We start from the raw sequence: 24,970 nt of genomic DNA on the forward strand, positions 1-24,970 counted from the left end.
TCATCTTTTGCACTTCTTTCCTGCCTGCCTCTGTCTCTTAAATGAATAACCTCACAGAAGGGACATTCTCTAGAAAAGGAATCAAACCACCAATTAATCACAAGTGGTTTAGAGACACGTCTGAAGAATGGTATGTGACTACAAAACAAAAGTTGTTAACTTCAGTACTTCTGGGATCCAAATTGTGTGTGAAAGCACTGTTCTAGAAAAAGAGTACGTAACTCTCACTTGACTCTCAAAGAAGTCTGTATCCCTATATAAAGATGATACAGGATCAATTATGACTAATAATGATGAGTTGAGTCAACTATAAGAATATATGTGAAAACACTTTTAAATAAAACATTTATAAAACACTGCATAAGTGTAAGGGATTACTTTGAAAAATAACATTCCTTTATATGTAAAAATTTTGCCAATCTGGGCAACACAGCAAGACTTCATCTCTACAAAATAAAAAATAAAAAAAGTTAGCCAGGAGCGGTGACATGAGCTACTTGGGAGGCATTCCTGAGCCCAGGAGGTCAAAGCTGTGGTGAGCAGTGATCTTGCCCTGCACTCCAGCCTGGGTAACCAAGTGAAACCCCGACTCCCCCACAAAAAAGAAAAAACTTTTTTTGCTAGGTTTACTTTTTCAAAGTCACTCATGTGACTTTAGAATCACATTTCATATTGTTAAGAATTAAACAAAAATACAGGAGTTAAGAACAATTATAATAATCTAGGGAAAAGACAAAGGCTTGAACCAAAGCTGTTGACAATAGGGATGAGTAAATGTAAATTTCATGGACAAGGAAAAACAATGGAACAACTACATTAATCTATGAGGGTGAGGAAGGGAGGTGTTACTGAGAAGATATGGCTTGCATAACCAGTTAACAAAGGCACCATTAACTTAGACACAATGCAATTTTCTCCCCGTATGAAGTGTGTATGTGTGTGTGAGGGGTGCCCTTGGAGGGACAGGGATGAAGAAGAGGTAATGGACACATTTTGTTTTAAGCAACTGTGGGATATTCAAATGGCAATATTTAGCAGGAACCAAGATACAGGAATCTGAAGATCAGAAGATAGAGAGACAAGCTGTATTTTCCAAAACAGACACTGATATCTGCCATCCCACATGCTTTTCTACAAAGTGACTTTGCCAGAACCCCATCAAGAAATAGAGTCTAATTCCTCTCCCCTTAAATCTGGGCTGGCATTAGAGATTCATGTATAACCAACAGAATGCAGTGGAAGTGACAGTGGACAACTGCCAAGGTTCATTCAGAAAGGCCAAGCAGCTCCTGCCTGATTCTCTTATCCTGCCTCTCCAGAACCCCCCCCCACCGAACCTTAGAACCCTGATGTAAGAAGCCTAAGCCACTTAGAGGCCACATAAAAATGGCTCAGTCATATTGTAGCTGAGCACAGTCATCAGACATATGAGTGAAGAAGACTCCAGAGAACTTCAGTTCCCAGGTAATTCACATCTCCCTCATTCATTTCAGTTTTCCCAGATGAGGCCCAGACACTGTGGAGCAGCAACATGCCCCATCTGAATTCCTGACACACAGAACCTGTGAGCATAATAAAATAATCACTGTGTTACACTATTAAGGCTTGAGGTGGTTTATTATACAACAATAAATAACTGGAACAGACAGAGTTAAAGAGGCTTAAGATTGTGGTTTGAAATAGCTTCTTGGCAAATGGGAGAGTGCTGTGAGGCACAAAAGGATTGCCAGAAATATGGAAAGTTTCTGAAGATTTGGATGAGGAAACCAGATGCTTAAGAGTTAGTATAAAGCTTAATAAAATGCAGCTAGGACTCTGTCCCCTAATCCAACACCTTTGTACATACTCTTTATCAGGTTCAGCATCTAAATAATCTAGAATTGACCTAGTAAACTGACTCCTCCCCTCAAGATGGAGGTCAAATGTCACTCCTACATGAAATATTCCACAACCAGCCTCAGTCTGCCACTCATTTTCCATTCTCAGTCATCATCCCTGCTTATGTACTACCACAGAACCAAGGACTTATCTTTATAAGGCACATACTTAAAAAGCACTGTTATTATTTGCTTACCCTTGATTCTGAGCTATCTGAATGCAAGGAACATTGTTTTATTTTTTAATTTAATTTTATTATTTTCCTTTTAATTGACAAATATTAATTGTATATGTTACATACTTATGGAGTACAAAGTGATATTCTGATATGTGTTTACATTATTGATTGACTAAATCATAATTAGCAAATCCATTTACCTCGCTTTTTTTTGTGGTTAAAACATTTAAAATGTACTCTTTTAGTAATTTTGAAATATCCAGTGCATTATCCTTTATTATAGACACAACAGCTGAGAAATGAAAGAGATGTAGGTGTCCATCACCAGATTAACAGATAAAGAAAACGTGATATATGTACACAATGAAATATTTAGGCTTAAAAAAGAGAAGGAAATCCTGTCATTTTCAACAACATAGATGATCCTAGAGAACATTGTGCTAAGTGAAATAAGTCAAAGAAAGACAAACACCACATGATCTCACTTTGATGTGGGATCTAAAAAAGTCAAACATATAGAAGTAGAGAGTAGAATGATGGTTACCAGAGGCTGAAGGAGAAGGCTGAATGGGAAAAAAGAGAGATATTAATCAAAAGACACAAAATTCCAATTAGAAAGTTTTAGTGATCTGTTGCACAAAATAGGGGCGTTTTTCATTCTTCTTTGCATTTGTAGCACCTAGCACAGTATCACATAATAAGCAGAAATTCAATAAATGATACTATATTCTGGAGATACAAAGATGAAAAAACAATAAAATCTTCCTTGTTTTTCTTTCCTATTTTCTTCCCTTTTCCCTACTTACGGTTTTTGCATATAACATCACGGTCAAAAGTGATACTGATTCTTTTTTTTTTGAGTTGGAGTCTCACTGGGTCACCCAGACTGGAGTGCAGTGGCCGCTTCCGGCCACCGCAGCCTCGCCTGCTGGGCTCCGGCGATCCTTCCGCCTCAGCCTTCCAAGTAGCTGGAACTATAGGCACGCACTACCATGCCCGGCTAATTTTTTTTAAAAAATTTATTGTAGAGATGAGGTCTTGCCCAGTTGCCCAGGCGGGTCTCGAACCTGCGGGCTCAGGCAATCCACTCACCTCAGCCTCCCAAAGGCGCGGGATTACAGGCTGAGCCACCAAGCCCGGCTGATACTGACTCTTTCTAAAGCCATCTGCTTTGAATTTATACACAGCTTAGCCTCTACTTACATTCATGAGTTTTTAAATAATAAAACTAGTTAGAAGAAACATGCTATGAAATCCAGGTGATTTGGAGGAAAAAAGTACTTTCTGCTCATCAGCATCAAATCCAGGGGTGCTAACTAGTCTTTCTCTTCCAGCAAATCAAAATCAGGCCAGTGTAGTGGATGTGCCTGCAATTCCAGCTACTCTAAAGGCTGAGTTGAGAGACCAGGAGTTTTAGACCAGCCTGGGCAACAGAGCAAGACCTTAATTCTAAAAACAAACAAACAAACTCATGAATGGTCTCTATCAAGGGTTTTTAAACATTTTTGACTGCAAACCACTGTAAAGAAATGTTTTATATTGAATCCCAGAAAACATCTACATATATGTTATGAAAACTAATTATTATCCTTATTATTTGTGATATATTGTCATTTTCTATTCTATTCTTTTAAAAACAACAATACTAGCCATAAGCCACAAAGCTGACTTCACAGTCCAACACTGGTTTGTAATCACTAATATAAAATACTCTGGTATTGTACACAAACCTACAAATTCAAGGAGCTGAGCAAATCCAAACAGGACAGAAATCCAAGGAAATTCATGCCAAGACACATCATAATCAAACTCCAGAAAACTAAAGACAAAGAAAAAAATCTTGAAAGATGGTAGAAAGAAATGACATATTATCTACAGAAGAACAATAATTAGAATAATAATGAATTTCTCTCATCAGACACTATGGAAGCCAACATTTAGGGGTATTGCCATAACATTTCCAAGAACTGAAAGAAAATATTGTCACCCAGAGTTCTATACATTTTGTGAAAAATTCTAGAATAAAGGTAAAATCAAGATCTTCTCAGATGAAGGCCAAAAAAAAAAACAAAAAAAAAAAACCAAAAACCACACAAAAACAAACAAACAAACAAAAAATTAGACTACCCTAAAAAAAATGACTAAAGTTCTTCAAACAGAAAGGAGATGGTAAAGAAAATTTGAAACACCATGAAGAATGGAAAGCATAAAAATAAGAACATATATGACTATTCTTCTTGAGTTTTTAAAAGTATGTTGGACATTTAAAGTAAAAAAATAAAATATTGCCTTATGTGGTTCTAAATGTATGTAGAAGAACTATTTAAGCCAATAATACTAAAAAGAGGGAAGATAAAGAGACATAAAAGCAGCTAACAGGCTACTCAAACTGGTAAAATGTTGACATTAGTATACTGTGATAAGCTATGTATGGGTAACATAATGCCTAGCACAATGACTAAAAATCAAATATAAAGATATACACTCAAAAACTCTACAGAAAAATCAAAATGGAATTCTAGAAATTTTTCAAGGAACCCATACAAAGGCAGGAAAATGGATACAGGAAAAGGAAAATGGAAGTAACAAGAGAAAACAAAAGTAAAACGCCAGACAGAAGCCCTTACAAATCAACATTACATTAACTACCAAAGGTCTAGGCACAACAAATAGAAGACAAAGATAGCTGGCATGGTGGTATGCACCTGTAATCCCAGCTACCTGGGAGGCTGAGGCAGGAGGAACACGTGATCCCAGGAGTTCTAGAGTAGCTTGAATGAGACAAAAGAAAAGTGGGAAGGAGGAAGGAAGAGAGGGAGGGAGGAAGGGAGGAACACAAAGGGAGGGAGGAACACAAAAGCGTTTGACAGATTAAATTTAAAAAACATGAACTAATGCCAGTTACATGAAACTACATTATATCAAGTAGAACAATACGGGTATGCTGAAAGAAAACAGATAAAAAATTATCAAAAAAAAAAAAAGAGCAGGAATAACTATATTAATATACAATAAAGTAGAACTGAAAACAAACGCACAAAAAAATGACCAGGATAAAGGACATTACACAATAATAAAAGAGTTACTACATGAAGATCTTACATGTGTATACAACAAACAAAAGAGATTCTGAATACATGAAACTGAAATGGACAGAACTGAAAGGAGAAACAGATAAATCAGCAATCATAGCTGAAGAATTCAACATTCCTCTCATAACAATTAAGAGAATTACTAGACACAAACAAAGCAACAAGGATATAGAGTTAAATAGCGCCATCAATCAACAGGATATACATGTATAGAATACTCTACTCAACAACAGCAGAATACACATTCTTTTCAAATACCCATGGAGCATTCACCAAGACAGTGCATAATCTAGGCCATTAAAAAACAACAGCAACAACAAAAAACCCTCAGCAAATTTAAAAGAACTGAGACCATGTGGAGTGAGTTTTCTGACCACAATGAAATAAAAATAGGAACCAAGGAGAGTAACAGTAAGATTTTCAAAGACTTGGAAATTAAACAACAGACTTCTAAATAATTTATAGGTCAAGAGGAAGTCCCAAGGGAAATTAATTTAAAAAAAAAAGGAACTGAACAAAAGTAAAAAAATATAACAAATGTGGTGAGATACAGCTAAAGCAAGCTAAGAGGGAGACTTACAATTCAATGCTTCATTAGAAAAGAAAAGTCTCAAATCTAAGCTCCTACCTTAAAAAGCTAGGAAAAGAAGCGCTGAATAAAGAAAAGCAAGCAGAAAGAAATACACAAGCAAAAATTAACGCAATGGAAAATTAAATATAAAATTTTTAAAAAGTCAATTAAAAAAACTAGTTCTTTGAAAAAAATCAATAAAATTGACAAACTCTAGCAAGGTTGATCAAAGAGAAAGAGAGAAAGCGAGAGCGAGAGAGAGAGCAAGAGCGAGAGCGAAAGAGAGAGAGAGACATACAGACAAATTACCATTATCAGGAATAAAGCAATAAACTACAGACTGGAGACATTAAAAGGGGCTGGGTGCAAACAATTCTACATACATATAGTTGAGAACTGAGATGAACAGACCAGCTCCTCAAGAAGAACAAACTACCAAAATTCTCCCAATATGAAATATAAAATGTGAAATTTAAACAGTTCTATAACTATTAAAGGCATTGAATTCATAGTTTTAAAACTACCAAAAATGAAATCTCTTACACCAGCTGGTTCCACTGGACAATTCTACCAAATGTTTATAAAAAAGTTAACATCAATTCTATGTAATCTGTTACAGAAACTATTAGATGATAGAATACTTTTCAATTCCTTTTACAAGGTCAACATGAATACATTGCTTGAAAACTACCAAAAATGAAATCTCTTACACCAGCTGGTTCCACAGGACAATTCTATGCAATCTGCTCCAGAAAATATTAGAGAATAGAAAACTTTTCAATTCCTTTTACAAGGTCAATATTATTTTGAAAATAAAACCACACTGTTGTAGAATTAAGAGGATTGGATTAAAAAAAATGTGGCACATATACATGATGGAATATTACTCAGTCATAAATAAGGACAAAATTATGGACTTCACAGCAACTTGGACTTAAAGTCTATAATACTGAGTGATCCATCACAGAAACAAAAAACTGAGTGCCACATGTTCTCACTCATAAGTAGACCTTGAACAATTATCATAATACTGTAAGAGAGGAATTGGCAGTAGTGGGAAACTGCCCGGGGTGGGGTGGGGTGGGATTGGTAGTAGTGGAAACTACCGGGAGGGGGGCACACCTCATCAACAAGGGTACCTGCATAATGAACATTTGTATACCTAACCCTGAGCTATACCCCACATATTTAAAATTAAAAATACAATAAAAAACAAACAAAAAAGGATTTGGTTGGTCTTTGACTCTGATTCAAGGAGGGAGACTCTAAACTCTTTAAATTTCCTAATAGGAGTGTCTTTGTTATTCACAGTGAGCCCACTGGACAGTTTCAGGATAGGGAGTAGCCATGTTGGATAGACCAATTAACTACATGATTAGGAAATTGGATCTCTGAGCCATATGATCTTAGCCTCACCTCCAAAGAGGAAAAGGGGTTGCAGACTGGGTTCAATCATGTGGCCAAAGACTCACTCAATGATACCTACATAATGAAACCCCAACAAAGACTCTGGACACCCAAAGGTTGAGTGAACTTTCCAGGTTAGTGATACATATCAATGAGCTTGGAGGGTAAAGCATTCTGAGGACACAAAAGCTTTGCGTTTGAAACTCTTTCAAACCTTGCCCTACATGTCTCTGCTTGTGGATAATTCTGATTTATTATCCTTTATAATAAACTTATAATCCTAAATATAGCATTTTCCTGAGTTCTGTGAGTTGTTCTACCGAACCTGAGGGATAGCAGAAACCTCCAAATGTATAGCCAGTTACTCAAAAGTGTAGGTGGCTTGGAAATCCTGAAAATTGTGGTTAGTGTCTGAAGTGAGAAGAGTTTTGTGGAAAACTATATTCTTAACCTATCAAATCTGACCTGATTCCAAGTAGTTAATGTCAGAATTACACTGCACAAAGATAGTGCAGAAAAATATAGGCCAATATCACTCATGAATATAGATGCAAAAATTCACAACAAAATAACAGCAACCAGAATCCAGCAATCTATAAAAAGAACTGCACACCATGACCTACTGGGATTTTTTCCAAGGATGCAAGGCTAATTCAATATTCAAAAAAATTAGTCAATGTAATCCACCACATAAACAGCCTAAAGAGGCCGAGCACGGTGGCTCAAGCCTGTAATCCCAGCACTTTGGGAGGCCAAGACGAGAGGATTGCCTGAGCTCAGGGGTTCAAGACCAGCCTGGGCAACTTGGTGAGATCTCATCTCTAAAATAAATAATAAAAACAAAATAGGCCGAGCATGGTAGCACGCGCCTGTAGTTCCAGTTACTTGGAAGGGTAAGGTGAAGGACTGCCTGAGTCCAGCAGGTCGAGGCTGCAGTGGCTGTGAGTGTGCCACCACACTCCAGACTGGGCAACAGAGACTCCAACCCCCCTCCCAAAAAAGTATATAAACAGACTAAAGAAGAAAACTCACATGATCATTTCAATTAAAACAGGAAAAACCATAACAAAATTCAACATCCATTCATGATGATAAGTCTCACAAATAAAAAAGAAAAAGAAAAATGTCTCAGCATGCTTGCAATAGAGAAGAACTTCCTCAACTTGATAAACAGTAGCTACAAACAACAATCAACACCAGACTTGAAGAAAACGTGAATGTTTTCCCCTAAGATCTGGAATGAGACAAGAATGTCTTTCTCATTAATTCTCTCAACTTTGACCTGACCATCCTTGCCAGTGTAAATAAAAAATAAATGCATGTAGCTTGGAAAGAAAGAAATAAAATAGTTCTATTCATAGATGACATGACTGTTTTTTTAAAAAAAAATCCTAAGAAATCTGGAAGAAAAAAAACCTCTTAGAACTTGTAAGTGAATTTAGCAAGGTTATGACACACTAAACAATTAGAAACTACAATAAACAATTAGAAACTCAAAGTTAAAAAAAACAATACTATAACACAGCCCCTGGTGCCTGGTTTAAAAAAACAAAACTATTTACAATATAAATAAAATTCTTAAGTATAAGCCTAACAAAACATGCAAAATATATACTGAAAGAAATGCTAATGAAAAAAATCAAAGAACAACAACAACAACAAAAAGAATATATATACCATATTCATGGACAGGGAAGTTGCAAAACAATAGAGATGTCAATTCTTCCCAAAATGATCTAAAGAGTTAATCCATTACCAATCAAAATTCCAGCAGGATTTTCTGCACATAGATAAGAAGATTGTACAATTTACTAGAAAATGCAACATAACTAGAATAGACAAAACAATTCTAGTAAAGAAGAATACCTTAGGAGGAATTCCCCATAACTGATTTTAAGACTGCGAAGTTACAATATCAAAACAACTTGGTATTGGAGAAAAGACAGGCACACAGACCAACAAAATAGAGTCCAGATACAGACCCACAGAAATATAGCTGACTGATTTTTGACAAAAGTTCAAATGAAATTCAATGAAGAAAGAATAATCTGTTCAACAAATGGTGTTGGAATTAGATATCCATGTCCAAAAAAAAAAAAGTCTGGACCTAAAACTCCCACCTTATACAAAAAAAGTAACTTAAAAGGATCACAGATCTAAAGATAAGAAACTGTAAAACTTTTAAAAGAAAACATAGGAAAAACTCTTTGTGAGCTTGGATTGGGCAAAGAGTTCTTAGATACAACACCAAAACTATGCTCCATAAAAGAAAAAAGTAAATAGTATTTTTATCAATAATAAAATCTTTTGCTCTGTGAAAGGCAATATTAAGAGAATAAAAAGATAAGCTACAGAAAATATTTGCAAATCGTATATCTAACAAATGCTTGTATCTAAAATATACACCTTTTAAAACTCTTAAAAACAACAGTAAGCAAATAATTAAATTTGTAAATGGGCAAAAGACTTAGACATCCACCAAAGAAGATATGCACTTAGCAAACAAATATATGAAAAGATGTTCAACATCATCAGCCATCAAGGAAATGCAAATGAAAACCATAATGAGGTACCACTATACATTTACCAAAACAGTTAAAAGTTTAATACACTACCAAGAGTTGGTAAGGATGTGGAGCAACTAGAACTCACATACATTGCTGACAGGAATGTAAAATGGTATAGCCACTTTAGCAAACAGTATGGAAGTTTCTTATGAGGTTAAACATATACTTACCATATGACCCAGCAATCTCACTCTTGTACCTACCCTAGAGAAATGAAAACTTAAGTTCATATAAAATCCTATACATGAATGTTTATAGCAGCTCTAGTCATACATAGTGCCAAAAACTGGAAACAACTCAAAAGTCCTTCAATGAGTGTCAGATAAACTATAGTTCATGGAATATTATCAGCAATAAAAAAGGAACAGACTATAATACATGCAACAACTTGGATGAATCTCAAAGGCATGCTGAGTGAAAGAAGCCAGTCTCAAAAAGCTTACAAACAATATGATTATATATACATATATATAACATTCTTAAAATGACAAAACTATAGTGACAGAGAATAGATTAGTGGTTGCCAGTGACCAGGAATATGAGGAAGGTTGTGATTACAGAATGAAGGGGTCTGGGGTTTTGGGAGTGTCAAAACTATTCTGTATCCCAACTGTGGTAGAGGCTACACAAACCTTCATGCATGTTAAAATTAATGGAATTAATTTTATTAATTTACAGCAATTTAAAGAAGTCAGTTTTACTGTATGTTAAAGTAAAAAAAAAAAAAGGCAAGCCCTTTCCCTGACTTAGTGAATCAAGGTCTCCAGTAATGCAATGTAATTGGTTGCATTCTTAAGAAACTCCATGGGTGATCTTGTGGTATAGCAGAGAATGAGAACTTCTGTTTTAACTCCTCAATTTTAACTCCTCCATCATTTCTGCTTCTTCTTTAGGTTAGACTCTCACTTCTCATCAGGTCTGCTGGCCTCAATCATTTTCTACATGGTGCCAGAGTGATCTTTAACAGAATAAAGTGCAAGCTCTTTAGTATGGCATACAAGACCTTCCATGTGGGCCTGTCTACCATTCTCATCTCTCCGCATACCACTCCTTGCATTCTACACTCCGATAATAAAGGAACACTGTAAATCCCTGGAAAAGACCTGCTACTTCACAAGGCTAGGTTTTTACTCATAATGTGTCCTCTGTCTGAATTCTACCCCTCCACCAATTTACCCAGCAGATGCCCTTCAAGATTGTATGTTCTATGTCTGTCCTCAACTAAAAATCTTTCAGTCATTTTCCATCCAGTTCTATCATCACCTGATAACACACATTCCATAAGTTTCATCTTCTACCCTTCCAGCTGCACACTTACGACTTTTAAAATGCCAACCTTCTCCTCCACACTTTAGGTTTATTCAGCTATTCATGCCTTAACTAACGATGTTCCCTCTTCCCTATACTTTTCCCACCATCTTTTCCTCCTAGAATAAATACCTGTCATCACCAAAAGTCTCTCCACTTCTAGACTATATAATACTTAGATTACTAGAGATATAAATTATAAGAACTGAGTTCTTGAAATCAATGACATTAAGGACCAAATGTATAAATATTTCCTAGCCAAAAGCCCATGTAAGGTCATTCTCTCCTCATTCTGAGGAATCAGAATGAGAACAGTCTTAATAGTGTATCTGAAAGAACAAAACATTTCCTTCTTATTATCACAAGCCAATAAGTGATGAAGTCCAAAATACAATCAACTTCTAACTGTTCCTAGTTAGGCATACTCTAAGCAATACCAAAAACATTTAAATCTTCCCTATTAGGCTGATTTGCTGGTAAATAAATATGACTATCATTCAATCATCTACATTTGATATCAGCAATCTTTCTTGATTTTATTTTTCTACTTCAGTAAGAATCCCACTACTAATCTTTGTGTATGTGTTTTCTTTCTCTTTACTCCACATTTAAATACCACATCACTTTGGGAGACCAAGTCAGGGGGCTCACTTAGGAGTAGGAGTTCAAGATCAGTGTGGGCAACATAGCAAGACCCCTTCCTACAAAAACTTATAAACAAAAAATCCTTTTGTTCCTGCTTTGCTTAGATGAAAAATAAAATAAAAATAAATACCGCAGGATTGGGGAAGAAAATTCACAATATTTTTGCATTTATAGAAATGTTCTTTGGAAAAATATACTCTTCAGTGACAAATACTTCTAGCAACCCCATATTTTATTGCAGTTCTAACACAAAATAAGACAATGAAATGTGTCTCTCGGTATGGTTTATATTTGTCAAAATGTCCTTGTATTTGCAACATTCTTTCTGTGTGTACCTACACATCTTTGTTCCAAGAAAAAACAAATACTGTGATTGTTTTCTATTCACTCATCCTCCCATTTCAATAAATAGATTTCCGGCACAGCACTACTCAGTGCTTTGTAATATTCCACTGTGTGAACACAACACTTTTTAAACAAATCCCATCAACTTCTAACTGTTCCTAGTTAGGCATACGCTAAGCAATACCAAAAACATTTACATATTCCCTATTAGGCTGATTTGTTGGTAAATAGACATGCATGAGTACTTTTTAATTTTTAGCAATTATAAACATAATTATGAACAAATTAGTATATATTTTAACATATCTGATTATTTTCTAACAATAATTTTCCAGAAATAGAATTTAAAATAAAGGGAACAAGAAAAAAGGGTGAACAGATGAAGACAGAGAAAGCAGAGAAAAGAAGGGAAAAGGGGGGGAAATGACAGAAAGGCGAGTAAGACATACTTTTTCCCCCCCAAAAATATAAAACAATGTGTAAGATTAGTAGACTTGCTGTTCTACAGTTGTTAGCAAACTCCTATTACATAAGTTTACCTAGGCTGAAACTCTTCCTTACAATCTTAAACTAAACTCCTGAGATTTGTAAGCACTTCTTTACATTAAGCATTTTTCTTCCTGGAATATGGCAGTTTGCACACACAGTTTTTGTTAGTACAGACGTTTTCTTTGGTATGTCTTTGATTATTGTTTTATTTGCAATTTCTTATTTTAGTTTTATGGTTTGGGAAATGAATTAGCCATACGTTACATAGCTTTATATTCCTTGTCCTCTATACCTAGCTCTTCTCTCTCATCCTTTCAGTTCTTCTCACTCTTCCTGGGGTCTAGTAATAGACGGCCACTGTTTCACCATAGTGAATTTTCCTCCATTTCCTCAATTTCATGGTCACTTAGGAGGTCACATCAAGAACTGTTAACTAGATTCTAATTTGTATTTCAGGTTACGCTCTGAGTATTTTTAAATGGTCTCAATTGCTTTAAAATGTCTTTATGAATAAAGAATGTTTTCATATATCAATGTTGATATAGAGTCTGAGGGTTTGAAAAAGAGGAAGAAGAATCAGCAGGAAATGAACATTTAAGAAAATGGTTCAGAAAAAAAGGAATTGAAATATTGTAGTAACTTCTAAATAAAAATTAAGGATAAAAATAAAAATTATAAAAATTAAAATTCAAAGTACTGAATAAAGTAAACATTCCTCAGTACATTTAACATCCAAATGCAAAGATATTTTAACTTTCTTATATACCACCTGAAAAGTCAAATTATTAACAGTGAGTATCTTAGACAAAATATTTGAGGACATTAATTTACTAAATCAACAAAACCTTTACATTAAGAAGTTTTATTCCAACAAACTGGTAAGAAATATCTTAATTACACAGAACAGCATTAGACATATATGAGTGGCAAAAATCAAACAAAGTTCCTTACTTGGTATTAATGAAAAATTATATTACTTTTATAAATGTCAAGAATAGAAAGTTTTCAAGAAACTGAATTCGTAGAAAGCATTGTGGGAGTGCTAAAGAAAAAAAACAACCAAGGGCTATTCAATTTAATAACTCAAAATTTAAAACTGCTTAGTAAATATTCATAAATTTTAATTTAGACAAAACTGAAAAAGTTTAACCAAACTTTCTTAAAGATATTTTTTATTCAAAAAAAAAAAAAAAAAACCTAAGCAAGCAAAAAGAATGATAAGGGTAATGAATGATTTTGAGAACCTAATATTTTCTTAATGAATCAGAACAGTGAATATTAACTCCCTACTCAAAGGGTGACTTTTGAAATGTGAAAAAAAAAAAAAAATGGAGAAAATATTTTTTAACTATTTCATACAAAAAGTAACTCAAAGAAAATAACATCTAAAAGTCTAAGACAGTAAACTTTGACATATTCATTGACTTTAAGGAAAGAATGTGTTACATATTACTAAGAAAAGTACTTTTTCATCTCATTTGCCATTCAAGAGTCTTCTCTAACAGACACAGAAATGGTGACTGGGGATGAAAACAGAGTAAAACATTTTCACTTCATTTATACAAACACAGATTCATTACTGCATTTCGGAAAAAAACTTTTTAAAAAATAATATAACTTTAATTTCTGCCTTTATATCTTCTAGCAAGATAGCTGCAGACACAGAGTTGACATTGATTATAAAACTTCTATCATCTAATAATTGTAAATACTTATTTTTGGATACTGGTATATATTTTACAATCTTAGTTATTAACTGTTAACTGGTATCAAACAATCTATACCTTAGTTTTATTTTTCCCATTCACAAAAGATGCACATGGTTTCATTCTCATTTTTAAAGATTAAAAACATATCAGAAATTACACATAAGCTTGTGCTTATCACTGCATTGAACACATTCTCAATTATCAAGTAAGAAAATAAAACTTGGAGGCCAGGCACAGTGGCTCATGCCTATAATCCTAGCACTTTGGGAAGCTGAGGCAGGAGGATCACTTGAGCCCAGGAGTTTGAGACCAGCCTGAGCAACACAGTGAAACTTTGTGTTTTACACAAAATAAAAAATTAGCTAGGCATGGTGGTGAGCACCTACAGTCTCAGCTACTCGGGAGGCTGAGGTGAAAGGATCATCTGAGCCCAGGAAGTGAAGGCTATGGTGAGCCATGACCATGTCACCACACTTCAGCCTGGGCAACAGTGAGACTCCAGCTCAAAAAAAAATAAAGAAAACTTAGGGAAATAGAAGTATGAGGACCCAATAAATTAGATAAAACAAAATAATAAACTTCTTCCCAACTATAACACTTTTAATTTAATAAATAAGAATAAGAGGTAAGAAATGCTAAACAAGTAATGTTAATAATATACTGAGTGGACATTTAAAGAGTTACTATAAAATCCTAAAATTTGGAAAAAGCAAGCAATAGCATTGAAAAAAACATAAGAAACAATGAAAATTAGTTCTATAGATACTACATTAGGTACCATATTAATATAAATTGAGAATGACTGATGAAATAAGAATAAAATGTTTTTAACTGCTTAGTAATTGCTGTTAAAACACCTACCAATTCAAAGGAAGAAAATGGACTTGTTAAATATATACCTCATATAATACCCTGATATGTTCTAAATGTTTGTGTCCTCTCAAAATTCATATGTTGAAACCTAATTCTTCAATGTGATAGAGTTAAGAGGCAGGACCTTCCAGAGGTTAGGTCATGAGGGTGGAGGGAATAGTGCCCTTGTAAAAAAAAAAAAAAAAAAAAAAAGAAAGAAAGAAAAAAGAAGCCTGACACCTGATGGAGCTTGTTTGCTTCTTCAACCATGTGAGAGCACAATTTGAAGGTCTGTTTACAAGAAACCATCCCTTACCAGACACAAAATCTGCCGGAGTCTTAATCTTTGACTCTTCGCCTCCAGACTGTGAGAAATGAATTTCTATTGTCCATAGCTACTCAGTTTACAGTATTTTTCTATAACAGCCTGAACATAATAAAACATACCCTAATAAACCTCAAGAAATATGAAAATAAACTTTTTCAAAACTAAAAATATAGATACAGATACTCTAAAGTATAAAAAAGATTTTATGTGTTGTTTACTTTTAGAATAACAACAAAAAAATGCAAAGGAAAGATGACAGGATAAAAAACTGATCGAAACCAATAAACCTGAAGAGAGCAAATACTTGTTTTCCTCAGTGCTCTGCCGTACACCTGCACCTAGCACCAGTATAGTATGTTTCCTTAAGGAACAAGAGTGATAAATGAAACTGATAATCTCAATCTTGAGTTTGTTAAAATGCTAGGGAGGGAGACAACATGGCTATAAAGAAAATGCATGTGAAATATTAATGAGAGAACAGAAAACTGAAAATCTTAACAATTACACAAAAATTACATTTATATACTTACATAGAAGAAGTCATTGAGATTTACAAGCAGTCATTTTTAGGTAACAGAGTCTTATAGTAATTTCACATAAGATGACATTTTAAGGAAATTTTAGTTTTTTAAAATTCTGAAAACGATTTGAAATGCTATAAATTACTAAGATAGCTGGGTGTAGTAGCTCACGTCTGTAATATTCCAGCACTTTGGAAGACTGAGGTGAGAGGATTGCTTGAGCCCAGGAATTCCAGACCCACCTGGGCAATATAGTGAGATCTCATCTCTACAAAAAAATCAAAAAATTAGCCAAGGTCAAGGCTGTGGTGGGCCATGGTCATTCTATTGCACTCCAGCCTGGGCGACAGGGTGACACTCCAACTTAAAAAGTATATATTAAGGTTAAAATACAAATCAAAGTATTTTTTAAAGAATTAGAAAAATAAGCATAACAAAAGCTAACCTATCCAGAACCCCTGAGAAGTGTTACGAGACAGGTAAAATATTCAAATGGTACTATAGGATGTGTGTTCTAAATGGCTTAAATTATTAAAATTTTACTTTAAATTTTTGTTAAAAACCTTAGAAACTATACATAGACATAAATTTGAATTTTTCTAACTTCTTAAGCAGAACAGAGAATTAAAATATTTTGCATGATAGATCCAGGAATACCATTATAACACACTTAACATAAAAACCTTGAAGATTCACTAAAATATACAGAGCAATTTTTTCACGTATTGCTGTTATTTGTTTCTTTGTTAGGTGTTTGGCCCTTTTTCTTCACAGTGCCTTTTCTTTCTACAGCAGCCCTTCTTTTCCTTTTTGTTAATTTGTTACTTGTAAACATACAGTGTTGTGGTTAAGGATGCAGGTCAGAAGTACCACATTAAGCCAAAAAGCTGGTTGCTACTCAACTCCCAAGGCTGCTTTAAAGTCATAGTCTAAATCTGCCACTCATTCCAAACTCAGTTTCTTCATTTGCAAAATGCAGATAATAACAGCACATAAGCAGCTAGGGTTATTCTGAGAAATAACTGAGATAAAACTGATGAAGTATTGAATTGGCACAGAACCTGGTACACAATAAATGTTCAATAGATATTAGCCATTCCTTTTCCTCCTATTGCCTTAAAATTAAATAGCTCAATTTTTTTGAAGACTATATATGTTTATACATGTGTGTACATGCTCCTATGTGTGTGTGTGTGGAGAATATAGTCTAGAAAAAATACAGGTTAAGCATTCCCAATCTGAAATTCAGAATGTTACAAAATCGAAAACTTTCTAAATACTCACATCCATGAGATCAGAAGTAGAAAGCTCCACATCTGACCTCATGTGAAGGACAGTAGTCAAAACGTTTTTTCATGCACAGAGTTAGTTAAAATATTGTTTTTGTATAAAATTACCTTCAGGCTATGTGTATAAGGTATATATATGAAACATAGTGAATTTTGTGTTTAGATGTTGGTTCCCTCCCCAAGTTATCTCATTATATATGTGCAAATATGAAAAAAATAAAAAAGAAATCTGAAACCAGAAACATTTCTGGTTCCAAGCATTTTAGATAAAGAATACTCAACTTGTACTTCAAAAAGTTAAGTGTTTCAATGAGATAACGCTTCTTATCAATTAGGATGGCTAAAATAAAGACAGGCAATAACAAATATTGTCGTATTAAAATATTTTAAAGATGATTTTTTACAGCCTCTTCTGAAAGAAAAGATAACTAGGCTGTATAGATCAATTTAATTATATCTCATCTAATCTAAACAAAACAAAAATATCAAAAGCAGAACACAAAACTTTAAATACTTGGGCCCAGGATTCTCTCAGTTTTCTGAGACGTTACTTAACACACACTAAAGCCTAAAAATAACTGCTTTCTAGATTCGTGAAGCCACATATATATGGAAGCTCAAATAAAGAAATCAAATTGAGTATGAAAAGTTAGGAGAAAGGGAACTTTCATTCATTTCCTAGCGCTGCCTTAACAAATTACCATAAACTGGGGACCTAAAACAACAAAAATTTACTTTCCAAAAGCTCTGGTGGCCAAAAGTCTAAAATCAAGGTGTTAGCTCTCTATATCTGAAGGCTCCAGAGAATGCCTCCTCCTCTCTTTCTAGCTTCTATCCACCACATGGCTTGGACAGCAAAACTCCAATCTCTGCCTCCATTCTCACATGGCCTTCCTCCTTGTGTGCCTCTATGCCCCCTCCTATTCTTATAAGGACACCAGTCAGTGGATTTCATGGCCACCCAAGGGCCCTAATCTAGTTATGGATCTCAATTTCACCTCAAGATCCTTTACTAGTTATACCTGCAAAGTTCCTATTCCAGAAAGGAACCAGACAAGTGAAAGGCTCATTTCTTTTGGGGGGGGGAGGAATCTGACAACTCAAATTTGAAATTATTTTGTATCATTCTAAATAGGAAGTTTCCTATTGTATCATAAGGAAATTCTATCATTAAAAAATTCTAAAATACATGTAAAAGGCAGGATGAAAGAGCTTTACTATATAAAAACCTTTTTTCCCCCAAAGGCTTTTTCTATCCTTTGAGAAATTCCCCATTGAGGTGAATTCCACCTCCAACCATCCTGAAGCTTTGGCTACAAGACTGAACATCATCCCATTTGCACTAATCAACCCATCAGCAAATCTCACGGACTCCTTCAAAATACATTCTAAGTGCAAAAAATTCTCACTCCTTCAACTAACACTAGCCTAGTCTAAGTCTTCATTATCTCTGACCAGAATGAGGCTTTAAAAATGTAAATGTGAGCTGGGCTCGGTGGCTCAGCCTGTAATCCCGCACCTTTGGGAGGCTGAGGTGAATGGATTGACTGAGCCCGTGGGTTCGAGACCCACCTGGGCAACTTGACAAGACCTCATCTCTACAATAAATCAAAAATCAGTTGGGCATGGTAGCGTGCGCCTGTAGTTCCGGCTGCTTGGAAGGCTGAGGCGGAAGGATCGCCGGAGCCCAGCAGGGCGAGGCTGCAGTGGCTGGGAGCGGCCACTGCACTCCAGTCTGGGTGACAGAGTGAGACTCCAACTCAAAAAAAAAAAAATGTAAATGTGGTAGTTTACCAGAATTTAACATTAGCCTCACTAAATTCGTATACAACTCCCGCTAAATTTGAAATTTAACTGTGCTGTCATTAAAATCCCAAATCTGCCCTCCTCTCCTCTCCTTTCCTACCATTCCCCACCTCTCTCCTCCAGCCTACACAAGTCTCCTTGCATCCTGAAACATACCAAGCACAGACCTATCTTGCTGTTCCCTCATTTATATCATCTCACAGAGAGGCCTTTACTGACAACCCTATCTAAAGCAGCACCCCAGTCCTTTTTTCTGTACCCGTTTGAACTGTTTCTTCAGGTAATCTGACAATAAAATATATTAGTTTGTTACTATCACCCTCAACCCACTAGCATGTTTGGTTGACTACTGAATGCCCAGCACTTAAATAGTATCTGGCACATAAGAGGCTTTCAAACACCTGAATGAAAAATATACATGGTTTGGAATGGCAACAATTTACTCATGCATTTTAACTTTTCAAATATCCTTCCTCCATTATGTGAGGAATATTATGACAAATATTTCCTCAAAATATTTCCCATTAACAATTTTCTCTGTTAAGTTAAACCTTATCAGGAAAGATAAACTAGTTGCCTGAGACTAGATGGAGTGGGAAGGAAAGTAATAGTCAGCAAACAGTCCCCCCACCTTGACCACCCCAACTGCTCCTTTTTTCTGAATTTCTTTTCCTTCCTGAACCATCATATGTCTATTAGGGAGGATGGTTTCATCAGCAGTTAGGGCTATTGTACCTACTTTGCCTTTCTCTTTAAACTGTACCCAAAGTAATTTTCAAGGAACAGCGCGTCCTAGCAGAGTTACCTGAGTTAACAGACACTGAAAAAGGGTCAAGTAAATTTAGGATAAACTTCATTAAATAAAATTGAGGTTTCTTTCTTGAAGGACTTTCCGGAATTTTAACTATGTTCATGTGCACTGCAAATTTCCAGAATAAACAAAGATTACACACTGCAACCCAAACTTATTTTTTCAGCCCATACTTATGTTTTCAAAGGGCTTTTCTAACAACTTGTGCTCTATAATATTTATTTCATTCAGTGCTACCCTGGAGCAAGAGAACTTAAAACCAACCTGAAATGTGAAAGAAAAGAACAAATGGAAATAGGATCTTTCTTTTAATCATGTCATTTGTTATTCTCTTTTTCCCCAGTCATCTCAAAAATTCAGGGAGCCTGGCTTACTGAAAACACCTTTTACTTTAGATATCAAGTTTAAAAGGAGACTTGTTGATGGAGCTAAATTACAATTAAGATGTTCACTAATGGCAAGATACTGTTTGCAGATAAGTCATTTTTTCCTAAATGGTGAAGAGTGACAAAAATTAGCATTACCAAAAGTAACATAAAGCCAGAGCCAAAAGCACTCAAGTAATTTCCCCTCTGCCCACATGTCCCTTTTTTATAATACCACCAACCAAAATAAGAGTGGGATTAAACCAGGCTGGGTGGCTCAGTCTATAATCCCACGCCTTTGGGAGGCTGAGGTGAGTGGATTGCCTGAGCCCGTGGGTTCGAGACCCGCCTGGGCAACTTGGCAAGACCTCATCCCTACAATAAATCAAAAAAAAAAAAATGAGCCGGGCGTGGTAGCACACGCCTGTAGTTCCAGCTACTTGGAAGGCTGAGGCGGAAGGATTGCCGGAGCCCAGCAGGTCGAGGCTGCTGTGGCCAGGAGTGGCCACTGAACTCCAGTCTGGGTGACAGAGTGAGACTCCAACTCAAAAAAAAAAAAAAAAAGAGTGGGGTTAGAGGGGCAGAAGACAACTAAGTTCTGCAAACATAAAATATTTTCAATATTATACTTCTGGGGGAAACTATATTTATAGGTAACAGACTCATATAAGAAAACTAAGTCAGTAGGAACACTTTACAATATAATGGGCAACATAAATTCATATACTATCTGATGCAAAAATTATTTCCCTAACAATTCTTCTGTCTCCATCTTCCTCCATGTCCCTGCAGAGAACCCACCCTTATCACTGCCTCTATACACCTCTCCCCACTTTAAAACCTTCCTCTGGTCACCCCTTTCACTCCTATTCTTTATCAGTGCCAGTTTCCAACCCTGAACTCTTTCATCATAACATCTGCAGAGTATCTTCGTAGATATTCAATATCAGGAAACAAAAGTTGAACTAGTCATGGTCCTATCATCAAAGAAACTCCAGAAACTTAGAGGCCTGATTGGATTATGTCCCAGCAACACTCTCCTCAAGAGACAAACAATGCTACCTTCAAGCCCAATCCCACAACAATCCTAAATTCTTTGAAACTACAAATAGCTCAGCTGTTGTCTCATCTGCCAGCAGATGGCCAGGCTATTTTTAATTCAGGATTCTCCAGAGCAGGGATAGATCAGGCTAAGCTAGGGCAGCCTAGACTCCCTCACTCTGCAGAGAGCTGTACCAAGAGAGGGCAACCTGGAGCTGTTCCTGGACCTGCCAGCTTCAACATCAGTTGTAACAATTAAGTGTATGTGAGTGTGTGTGTGTGTGTGTTTGTGTGTGTGTGTGTACCAAGAGAGGGCAACCTTGAGGGCAACCGTGTGTGTGTGTGTGTGTGTGTGTGTGTGTGTACCAAGAGAGGGCAACCTGTGTTCCAAGAGAGGGCAACCTGGAGCTGTTCCTGGACCTGCCAGCTTCAACATTGTGTGTGTGTGTGTGTGTGTGTGTGTGTGTGTGTGTGTGTGTGTGTGTGTGTAAGGGGTGGGGGGAGCTCTCTCTCTCTCTCTTTTTAACCATTCTTTACTTTGAAATAAAGTCTAACATAAGAAAACTTGAAAAAAGTTTTAATAACTCTGCATACCCTTTAAAGGTTTTTCTTTTTGTGAAAATAAAAGTTCCTTTACATAGCACCTCTGTGAATGTATTCTTTTTTAATTAAGTAAAATTTCCCCTAATTTAGATGCTTCCTAAGAATTATAATTTATAGCAACAAAAAAAAAGTTTTCTCAAGAATATGTGATAAGATATAATTTCATGAGTATGATTTACAGAAAACCTATTTATAATTGGCCATTATGGTTAAAAAAAAAAAAAAAGTGGCTGAATTTTGAATACCAATACTATGAAATCTACTCACATGACATTACAGTGATTTTCAAACAAAAAAGGATTAAAAATCTGACATACTATATATCTTCTTGTTTACTGTCCATCTCCCTTCAGCTCCATGGTAGGTGCTCAATAAATATTTGAGGGGAGAATATAGGCAGGCGTATTTAGAAGGGTTATAACAACACCCACAAAAATGACCTCAGTACCTCCACCATCTGACCCCCACCCACATGCAATCTATTGATCAGGAATGACCAAATCAGGCCATTCTAATTTACTTCCCCAAGCTGACTGGTGGTCACACAGATTATCAAAAGATCAAAGTAAGCCTGGCCCACGCCTCAGTGGTGGAGAGGGGAGGTCTATAATAGTTTTCAAGGACAATACATATTACAAATGTCATCTTTCTGCAAGGCATTATACTTCCTGCAAAGATGAAATGCTATCCTCATCAACTTATGTTTGGGTGATAATGTAAATGGGTAATTGGAAGAGAAAAAACAAATTTCACCAAGGATTAGTTACCATGAAGTTCCTGAGATTTTGCTTTGCAGGAGGCTAAATGTAACTTTTATTAAATGTGTGGGGGGAATGCCTTCTATATCTCAAATAAAGTACTCTAGTGCCTGTACAGTCACATTTTTCTCATAATAAGCTTCTTCTAATTATATGGAATGGTCAAAAAAGGAAAAACTGGCAAAATCTGGACCAGACAACCCTGGTACATTTGGCATACACAGCACCAAGTAATTTCTTCCACTAGAAATGGCAAGGGCCATTTAGAGAGCTACAGGCCCTCTGAAGATGCCACTCAAAAGTGACAGGGGCACTCAATGTACAAGTTAAGAGAACTTTTACATTTACACTCATGGCATATTAGAGGGGTATGTGACCACCGAATCATTAAGTTCAATAACCTAATTTTACAGGGAAGGAACTTAAGGCCCAGAGATTTGTCTAATACTGCAATGTAACAGAACATTGGGATTAAAACCCAGGATCCCAGATTCTCATTCCAGTGAGCTCTCCATTAAAATATGCTTATTTATGTTACCATTTTGAAGAAGGAAAATACAAACACACACACACATGCACACAAGCACACCACACTCCATTTCTTTAGTCAAAACCCCAAATCTTAATTTGAATCTCTTACATTCTTTAACCTAAGGTATCAATAAACCTCCACATAATTCTTTTAAAAATCCTAAAATCACTTTCTTCATCATCCCACCCCAATTTAATAATTATTCCTTTCAGGACCCAGTTATAAGTTTACTTTTTACCACTACACAAGTGTCTTCTCAAACACCGGCAACAGTCTTTTGTTAACTACAAGAACAAAATGGGCACTTTTGATTCGTGAACAGAGCAAAAAATAAATTTAAGCCTATTATACTATGTATTCAAATTTTAAAGATGAAATTTGACTGTCTTTCATATTACCAACTTTAAGGATCCCGGGGTAAATCTGTATAGCATATTACAGCAAGTTAGATAGTAGTCTTCTATTTACTTTGACAATCAAAAGCTAATTTTAAACTGTCTGGACCCCTTAACTTTAGCATACATTTATTATGGATTTTCCCCCTTTAAGAACGCTTTTTTCCAAAGCCCATTTAACAAGCTTCCTTTTCTTACCAATTTGACCCAGTCTATTTCCAGGGCTATAACATAAAGTGTAAGTATTAGTAATTCATATTTGCGTTAAATGTCCTAGTCTCTCAAAGGATTCGTCTCTAATGGATACAAGAGATCTGACAAGGTACTCCCTTTTACAATTCCTTATCTGCCTAACTTGCTATAGGTATTGTTTGGATTTTCCCCCCCCCCCGCTGTGGGATTCATTACACTAGATCTCCTCCGTCTGAACTATAAATCACAATTAAAGCTGGAGAGCAGCTGCCGCTGCCCAGACATGTGGCTGGTGGGTGTCATTGTCTTTTTCGTTTTCCTCATTTCAAACTCTCCCTTCCCTTGTCACCTAAAGCCAGTTTATCTAAAGGTTCTTTACTTCCCAGCTTTCACACCGCCACCGCCACCGCCACCCCCACCCCTTAACCACTGGTCTTGTTCTTCCAGGTCAGCCCAGTCAGATACAACATTACTCTATGTTTTTCCTGTGGCGGAGGCGGAGAAATGTCAGAACGGGCTGCACTTCTTGCAAACCCCTTCTCAAGACTGTCAACAAGGGAACAACTTCAGCCTATCTTCCCAAAGTTCCACGCCAAACGATAAAGTTATTGTAATTACGATACGTAACCCTTCCCACGCCCAATCTTGACATATCGGCCCCACCTCAATTTCCAAGCTAATAAACAACAGCTCATCTTCGGCTTCGCCACAAAGGGTGGTATCCTGTCCGCACCGCACGGTCCAGCGAAATCCTCACTCGCAAGTCGATTCCCCCGACCTAGGTGCCCCGCGACCCGAGCCCTGCAGAGTTCCCCGAGCCCAGCGACCTACCCTTTCTCCCTCTAGCCCGCCTCTGCCCCACATCCAGCCGAGTTGCTGTTAACTCCAGCCAAGGAGCAAGGAGCTCCACGAGAGCTCCCCGAGGTCACCCGCGCCGGCCTGGGGCAAGCCTCCAGGCGACGGCGACGACCCCGACCCCTCCCCGCCGCTGTCCCCGTCCCACCCCCCGCAACCCATCCCCGGGCCTCCTCCCCACTCACCTAACGCCACCTCGCAAGCTTTGCGCAGCTGGGAGTGATGCGCCTTCTTCACTTCCTTGTCGGCCAAAATCTTCTCCAGGGCCCGGGTCAGGAACATGTTCTTCGTCTTCTTCCCCTCATACATGGACGCAGAGAAGGAGGCGGCGGCTCGTCCGACCCGCGGCTCCCAGCGGCTGGAGGGGAGGAGGGGGAGGAAGGGAAGAGAGAAAGGAGAGGGGGCGGTGGGGGAGAGGAGGCGTGGAGGGCAG

The 24,970-nt window shown here is 36.6% G+C and overlaps 1 protein-coding gene across 1 annotated transcript in view; it reads right to left on the reverse strand.

Moving 5' to 3' along the window:
* Nucleotides 1–24,964, reverse strand: part of LOC103255339 (brefeldin A-inhibited guanine nucleotide-exchange protein 1) — a gene marked incomplete at its 3' end in the record, with an annotated part of 78,802 nt that extends 53,838 nt beyond the window's left edge. The window contains exon 1 of the mRNA XM_008053302.1: nucleotides 24,723–24,964. Within this exon, the coding sequence (XP_008051493.1) occupies nucleotides 24,723–24,846 (124 nt within the window). The remainder of the gene's footprint in view (nucleotides 1–24,722) is intronic.
* Between the last annotated feature and the right edge of the window lie 6 nt (nucleotides 24,965–24,970).

Source organism: Carlito syrichta, unplaced genomic scaffold, assembly GCF_000164805.1.
Source record: "Carlito syrichta isolate Samal-C Ts95f unplaced genomic scaffold, Tarsius_syrichta-2.0.1 Scaffold288042, whole genome shotgun sequence".
Taxonomy (NCBI): domain Eukaryota; kingdom Metazoa; phylum Chordata; class Mammalia; order Primates; family Tarsiidae; genus Carlito; species Carlito syrichta.